The sequence below is a fragment of the Echinops telfairi genome, unplaced genomic scaffold (genome assembly GCF_000313985.2).
Source record: "Echinops telfairi isolate 266 unplaced genomic scaffold, ASM31398v2 ScPeMD7_5868;HRSCAF=6743_0, whole genome shotgun sequence".
Taxonomy (NCBI): Eukaryota; Metazoa; Chordata; class Mammalia; order Afrosoricida; family Tenrecidae; genus Echinops; species Echinops telfairi.
The window spans coordinates 11274520-11282206 of NW_022109767.1; the positions used below are offsets into that span (position 1 = coordinate 11274520).

Here is a 7687-nt window from a genome sequence, read left to right on the forward strand (position 1 = left end):
GGTAGAATTGGGATCATGATAGTGGGTCGGGGGTGGGGGGTGGGGCGGAAGCATTAAAGATCTAGAAGAAAGTTGTATGTTTCATCGTTGCTGTATTGCACTGACTGGCTCGTCTCCTCTCCGCGACCCTTCCGTAAGGGGATGTCTCTGTTGCCTACGGATGGGCTTTGGGTCCCCCCACTCTGTACTCTCCCTCATTCACAATGATAATGATTTTTTGTTCTGGGTCTTTGATGCCTGATACCTGATCCTATCGACACTTTGTATCACACCATTTTTGCCAGTGCAACTTTCTACAGGTACAGTTCACTGGCGCAGCTATTAAAGTGCTCAACTGTACAACTACCGTTAAGCAATTTCTTTGCACTGTTAACCCCAGTCTTCCCCAACCCCTGGGGTACCCACTGTTAGGTTTTGGTTTCTGCCCTTTTGCCTTTTCTTTACCTTTTTCTAGGATCATGGCGTTTGTCCTGTTGTGGCTGGCTTGTTTCATTTGGTGTCTTCAAGCTCCAGCCACACTGTAATCAAGGGCTGACTTTCTTTACTGGCTGAGCAGTCGTGTTTAGTGTATACACAGGCTGCATTTTGTTGGCGAGTGATGGAATTGCCTGTTCCTGTGAAGATAGACCGTCTGGGAAACCCTGTGTAGGGTTGCTGGGAGTTGGAATTGACTCCATGGCAGTGGCCTTGATGTTGATTTACTTTTGGTACGCCAGTTGACATATGTACCGTATATACTCGTATATAAGCCGAGTTTTCCAGCACATTTTAAATGCCGTTTTTGTGGTGAAATTAGGTGCCTTGGCTGAGAGTCGGGTCGCTTATACTCGAGTTTATACGGTAGGTTGTTCTACCTTTTGGCTGTGGTCTGTGGTGCTGCTGAGAACATGGGTGTCTAAGTTTGTGATCGACTCTTTATGTACCTAGAAATGGAATTGCTGGGTCACGTGACAGCTCTGCTTTTAAGGAAGTGCCACACTGGTTTCCATATTAACTATCATTTTGCAGTCCCACAAGGAGTGAGTCAGGCTCCAATTTCCTTATATCTTCACTAACATTTTGTTATTTTTCTTCTGTTTTTTTAAACTCTCAGCCAATCCAGTGGGGGTGAAATTATATCTCATCATGGTTTTTCTAATCGCATATTTCTGATGTCTGTGCTACTCACTCACTTGTGTCCGCAGTGCCCTGGGACACCCCACCCTACCCCCCTTTCATGGCAACATGAATCAGAGTAAAAGTTTGCTGAACATGTATTTTTTGGTTCCTTGTAACATGGCCACTCAATCTAGGGGTTAATAGGGAGCTCACCTCTGAGGCTCATATATCAGATTAAAAGGAGGTAGGGGGAAAAACAGAATTGAAAAAAAAAAAGATTAAAATGAACCTGAGCTAGCGTCTTTTTAACAACGTAATATGTGTTATTAAGGGCTCAGTATATGTATGTTTTAATGGGAACAACTAATATAGATGGAAGATTTAATTCTGTCAGAACTTGACAGGACTGTAAATTCAAATTTTCCTAAATGTTGCCATTGCTTTGTAGGAAGCTCAGTACCTACTTCCAGTAGCAGCACGACCCCAGCCTCGGTGTCTCCTGGAGGCTTCCTAGGATTGGAAAAGTTCAAGAAACCTGAGGGCAGCTGGGACTGTGAAGCTTGCCTAGTCCAAAACAAAGCCGAGTCCACCCAATGTGTAGCATGTGAAAATGCAAAGCCAGGCACAAAATCAGAGTTTAAAGGTAAGGCGATGCCGGGGCAGCACCCCAAGTGCTGCCACACGTGTTGCGTGCGTCCCCCTGGTCATTTTAAAGTGGAACTTAACTTGTAAATAGCTTTATTTCTAAAATCAGTCATCCTTCTTCTGTTGAACGTTCATGTAAAATGAAGTACTTGCCTCATAAGAAATAATAGCTTCTCATTCAAAAAAAAAAAAAACAGAAAGAAAAGAAATAATAGCTTACCATGCATCTCTTGACTTACTGTAAATTCAGATTGCTTACTGGTCAGCACTGGGTTTTCTAACAGCTAAGTAAAAAACCGTTCTCTCTTGTGAGAAGGAGTTTTGTTTTTAATTGTTTACAACCTTTTAGCATTTAGATGAATTCCCTGACTTCTTTGACGGGGCATTTGAACTCCTATTGGATCCTATTGTAAGTAAGCCAGGTTCAAGCTTTAGTTTCCCAGATTGTGGTTGAGAAAAAGAATCCATGTCCTTTTACTATGTTAAGATAAAGGAAGGGCTTTGCCAAATACTCAAGTATCTGGTGGCCAGCAGTTTTAAGTCTTCATACACTAGAATGGAAATTCAAGTACTTCAAAGAAAAACATGCTGGCTGCAGCCCACGAAATGGATTGCATAGTCAAGGAGTACAGTGGGCAGTTGGAAAGACAGCACTGGGTATTTCAGAAGCTCACTGTGCGTTTTAGTCTTTCCCCACTCATCCTGGAGCTGCTTCCTTGTGGCTTCCCCCAGCACTGCAGTCAGTAATCGGGTTCTTTAAATCTGACCAGTGGACCGCCTAGAGGAGTGGTTCTCAACCTGTGGGTCGTGACCCCTCTGGGGGTCGATTGACCCTTTCACAGGGGTTGCCTGATTCATAACAGTAGCAAAATCACAATTATGAAGTAGCAACAGAAATAATTTCATGGTTGGGGGTCACCACAGCCCGAGGAGAACGGTATTAAAGGGTTGCGGCATTAGGATGGTTGAGAACCACGGCCCTAGAGGCAGAGATGATGGACTGTTGTCTATGTTGACACACAGAATGATGCATAGGTATTTTGGCACCTCTTCACGGTGCCTGTATTGAACCTGTCAGTTTGGGGCTTATTTTCTAGTTCCTTCAGCAGAAAAGCATTACATAACCTAAACTTTGAGCTTATCAGCATTGTTATTGTCCACATAATTTTTCTGGCTTTTGGAGGCTTGGTCATGTCATTTTCCTGGCTTTTGAGAGGGAGAGGGAGAGAGAGTTTTAAATTCTTGAATAACTAGTACATTTATTCGTAAAATCGTTATGAAAAAATTCACATGTAAAGTCTTACTTTACACATCCACCTGCAATGTAGGAATGTACGTACCTTTTCTAGCCTTTGCCAGTCTGATAGATGCAAGATGGCATGTCCTGTAGTTGTGACCACCAAGCTGTGTCTGATGCTGAATGTTGGTCAGGTAGGTTCAGGTTTTCTGCCGTTTCTGATACTCTTCAGAATAGGTCTTTCTGAGTGGTTCCTCTGTAGCATTGGCTTTCAAAGCTTGTGCTTCATTAGTGAAGGTAATAGGCATTCACTGTCTTAAAAGTGTCCTCTGTGTCTTTGAAGGTTTGGCCACATCTTCATCTTTGAACTCAACAGCCGCTTCTTTCACTTTTGGGATCCCATCTTCTACTTCTGGGCCTTCTCAGATGTTAACAAGCACTGGGAATTTTAAGTTTGGAAATCAAGGAGGCTTCAAAATAGGTGTGTCATCAGATTCTGAGTCCATAAACCCCACGAGTGGAGGAGGCTTTAAGTTTTCCAAACCAACAGGAGATTTTAAATTTGGAGTTTCATCTGATCCTAAACCTGAAGAAGATAAAAAGGACAGTAAGAATGATCATAATTTCAAGTTTGGGCTTTCTTCTAGTTTAAGCACTCCGGCTCCTTTAGCTCCCTTTCCGTTTGGAGCTTCTAGTCTTGGGCAGCAGGAGAAGAAAGAGGAACTCCCCAAATCTTCGTCTGCAGGCTTTAGCTTTGGCACTAGTGTTATTAACCCCACCCCTACTGCTCCCAATACCGCAGTGACCTCTGAGAACAAAAGTGGCTTTGGCTTTGGAACCGCAGAAACCAAGAGCGGCCCTGTGGCTCCCTTCACGTGTAAGACGGTGGAAGCCAAAAAGGAAGACACACCTGCCCCCAAACTGGGGTTCACTTTTGGCAGTCTCCCATCTGCCTCAGTGTTTGCTTTGGGAAGGACAGAGGAGAAACAGCAAGAGCCAGTCACTTCAAGCTCTCTAGTGTTTGGGAAGAAAGCTGACAACGAAGAGCCAAAGTGTCCACCAGTGTTTTCCTTTGGGAATTCCGAGCAAACCAAAGAGGAGCGTTCTTCCAAGCTGAACTTCAGTTTCGGCTTGGGCAAACAAGCTGAGAAGGAGTCCGAGCAACCGGCCAAGGCCACTTTTGCTTTTGGAGCGCAAGCCAGTACCACAGCTGGTGAGTATGAGGCTTTTGAGGGGGCACTCATACAGGGGGTCTCTGGTATCTTAACGGATATTGCAAGTCACGAGGTGGTTGGTGCTGAACCTGATTGAGAGAATCCCAAAGCTCCTAGCTCTGGAATGGAGCTAAGAGTTTCACACCTCCCTGTGCTCCACAACCTCCCAGTGATTATGATAATGTTAGCTACAGATTTTTTAAAAGTTTCTCATGAATTTTTAAAAAAATAAAGTGCCAGGAAAGAAAAAGTAAAAGAACATTTGAAGTACTTTATGGCTGTAAAAGTTGCTGCCAGGTCGGCATTTTTTGTGGGTCTGCACTTTTGTCCAGCTCCGCTCTGAGGAGGATTGCCGGTCCTATTGATTATCCCCACATGCTAAAGATCATGAGTGTGTCTCCTGAATGACCAGAGAAGAAACCGGTGTGTCTAGCTGAGCTGGGGTGCCAAGCAGAATTTTCCCTCAGTGTATGTTTTTCTAAAAGTGGGTTAACGGAAGCATCTGATGAGATGGCAGATTTTCTAGTCCATGCTCCTCACTTAGCAGCTGAGGAAACAGTGAGAGAGGTTTCTTCAAGATAATCATCCTGTGGCTCTTTTCCAGCTGCATCCCAGAGGGTCCTAGGAATGCTGGGCACACCATAGGGCCACGAGTAAGCCAGAGCACCCTGCTTTATATCAGAAACAATCTGTAGGCAGTACTAAGCAAATGTCCTTCCTTCCTTCCTCCCTCCCTCCCTCCCTTCCTCATCTTTCGTTTCTAGTCATGCCAAGGCCCAGATTTAAATGCCATACCTGGCTTCCATTCCAAGTGTAGGCTACTCCTTTCCCATTTAAGACTGGTTTACTGGCAGTAACAATCAAACCTGTTGCCGCCGAGTCTGTTCTATGGACTCTGTAGGATGGAGTGGAAAGCCACAGAAATACATTGACACCAGTGCTCTGCTACAGAGCAGTTGGTGGGTTGGTATCACCAACCTTTTGGAGAGCAGTCAAGGACTTAGCTACCTTGAACTGAGCTACTTAACTACCAACTAGCCCACTCATTTAGCTATAGAGCCCTGGGGGTGTGGGTGGGAGCTGTGGAGGAGTTGTCAATACATCAGGGATGTCCCTACCTGATGGAAAACATTCAAACCAAATTCCCTGCCATGGATTCAATGCCATCTCATAGCAACCTTATAGGTCAGGGGAACTACCCTTCTGAGTTTCCAAGACTGTGACTAGGGGAGTAGATAGCCCTGTGCTTATCTCAGAAGGAAAGTGGAAGGGCTCCTGGGGCTCCTGGGAAGAGAAAGGAGTCTGATGGGAAGGAAGCTCGTGTGAGTCTCGTGAGCCAAGAAGCTGAGAGGAGAACTGCGCCTGGGGGTGATAGAGCAGCAGTGATGGCAGAGCTGATATGAGAGATAAAGAATAACGGGACTCTCCAAGCTTGCACAGGGTCTTCAGCAGATACACATAAAATTCTGAGAGATACAGTTCTAATGGAAAAGCCACAGCATCGCACATTTATCCATATCTCTCATCCTTCCTTATCTTTGGGTGTTTATAATCATAATTGACATGTGTTGTCTAACAATATAGGAATTTTTATTTAAGTTGATGAAATATTTCCTGTTACAATCTTTCTTTAAAATTGTGATTTACAAACATGAAGGGGCTCTAAAAAGGTTGTGGGAAAATGGAATTTAAAAATTATGGAATAGTCCCACAAATTTTTTGAGCCCCCTTCAAATGTACACACACTAGACATTACCAGATAAAATTAACCTGTGAGAAAGCAGGTGATTATTAAAAGTAATAAATCCTAAAGAAAGAAAAAAAATAGCATTATAGTCTTAAAAGTATCATTGGTGTATGATTCTGTGAACAGATTGGTTAACTGGAATTTCCCAGAACACGGTGCAAAAGTAGCAAGGGATTGATTGCTCCACTGTAGCCACAGTTCTATTTGAATAGTTGTACTTAGAGACCAGAAGTCCCCCCGCCCCCCCCACTGAAAAGAGAAAAAAAAAAAAAGCAAAAACAAGCCAAATTCTGCCATTGAGTGGATTGCAACCCTGTAGGTCAGGTTAGAACTACCCCCGTGGGATTCTGGGACTAATTTTAACAGGAGTAGAAAGCTATATCTTGTTCCCACGGAGTGGCTGGTGGTTTCAAACTGTTGCCTTTGCAGTCCAATGTATAAAACCACTATACCACCAGAGCTCTTCAGAGGTGAGACTAATAATGGAGGAAATATCGATGAAATGACAGAAGAAAATTTCCTTGAGGAGACAAACATGCTGATTTTAAAAATGGGAACGACCTGTTCTTAAGGGAGACCTGTGACATTTAGAACACCCCAAACCGTCCAATCCTGGATGCTTCCGCAGAGAGAGAAGCTATGTGCTGTAAATGAACAGGGGTCAGGTTAGCACCTGCCTTTTGGTTTGCAGAATGAAATGCTAAAAACAGGGCAGTGCTCTTAAAGTATAAATAACCTTGAACATAGAATTCTATAACCAGCGATGTTACATACAGGTAAAAATGCTTGGTTTTAGATATGCGAAGAACCGAAAGTTGAATATGATGAACATTCTTGAGTAATTTGGAAGTACTCAAAGCAAAGTGAACAGAACTAGGAAAAACAACAAAACCGAAATCCAACAAATCAATTCAAGCCGTTTTTTCCTCATGAAATTTTACTGTGGGTGGGAAAAAGCTCTTTAAAATCCTTTAAAGAAAACAAAAACTGAAATTACATAATGTTGAAAGAATAAAAAATTGAGAGTCTGATCATGTTGCTTTGCCAACCTCCCTTCGACTAACGGAAAGTAAGTCAGCACCCTCCATTTTCCAGAAATTGTACTCCTGCCCTCCACACAGTGACTAGCCCTGTCCAGCAGCACTATTGGAACTGAGGCATAATGAGACCAATTTAAAAAGCCCATCAGGTAGCTGAATCTAGGACTACACTACAGAAAGCAATTGTTTCCCCCCAAAGCAGCAGTTGTGTAGGTGTCCAGCATATCTCATTTGTATTTTCTAATATTTCTCATTTCTGTTTCATGAACAGCAACAGAACACAGGTAACCTATTGAATAATTAAAATAACTCGAGGCCCTACTTAATTTTTATTCTGGAATGAAATTATTTCTCCCTTCCTCTTAACCATATATAACTATTCTTAGAAGAATTTTGGTGGAACTTGACAAGCTAAACTGATTCTAAAATTCATACAGAAGAGACAATGTACAATAAGTGTAGGGGAGGTGGACAGGCACACAAGTAGGCTTCTCTTGCCATTATGAGAACACGCTATAAAGCCACAATAGCTAAAACAAGCTAGGGACAGCTGCTCCAGAGCCCTGACAGTGTAGTGCTTATGCATTGGGCTGCTGATCTCAAGGTAAGCGGTTCAAAACCACTAGCAGCTCCAAGGAAGAACTATAATGAGTTACAGCCTCGGAGGTCAGTTCTACCCTGTCCTATAGAGTCACTGTGAGTCAGA

The 7687-nt window shown here is 43.2% G+C and overlaps 1 protein-coding gene across 1 annotated transcript in view; it reads left to right on the forward strand.

The window, feature by feature from the left end:
* Positions 1–7687, forward strand: part of NUP153 (nucleoporin 153) — a 61653-nt gene that overhangs the window by 46825 nt on the left and 7141 nt on the right. Inside the window, exons 17-18 of the mRNA XM_013007197.2 lie at positions 1547–1741; positions 3324–4193. Of these exons, the coding sequence (XP_012862651.1) occupies positions 1547–1741; positions 3324–4193 (1065 nt within the window). The remainder of the gene's footprint in view (positions 1–1546; positions 1742–3323; positions 4194–7687) is intronic.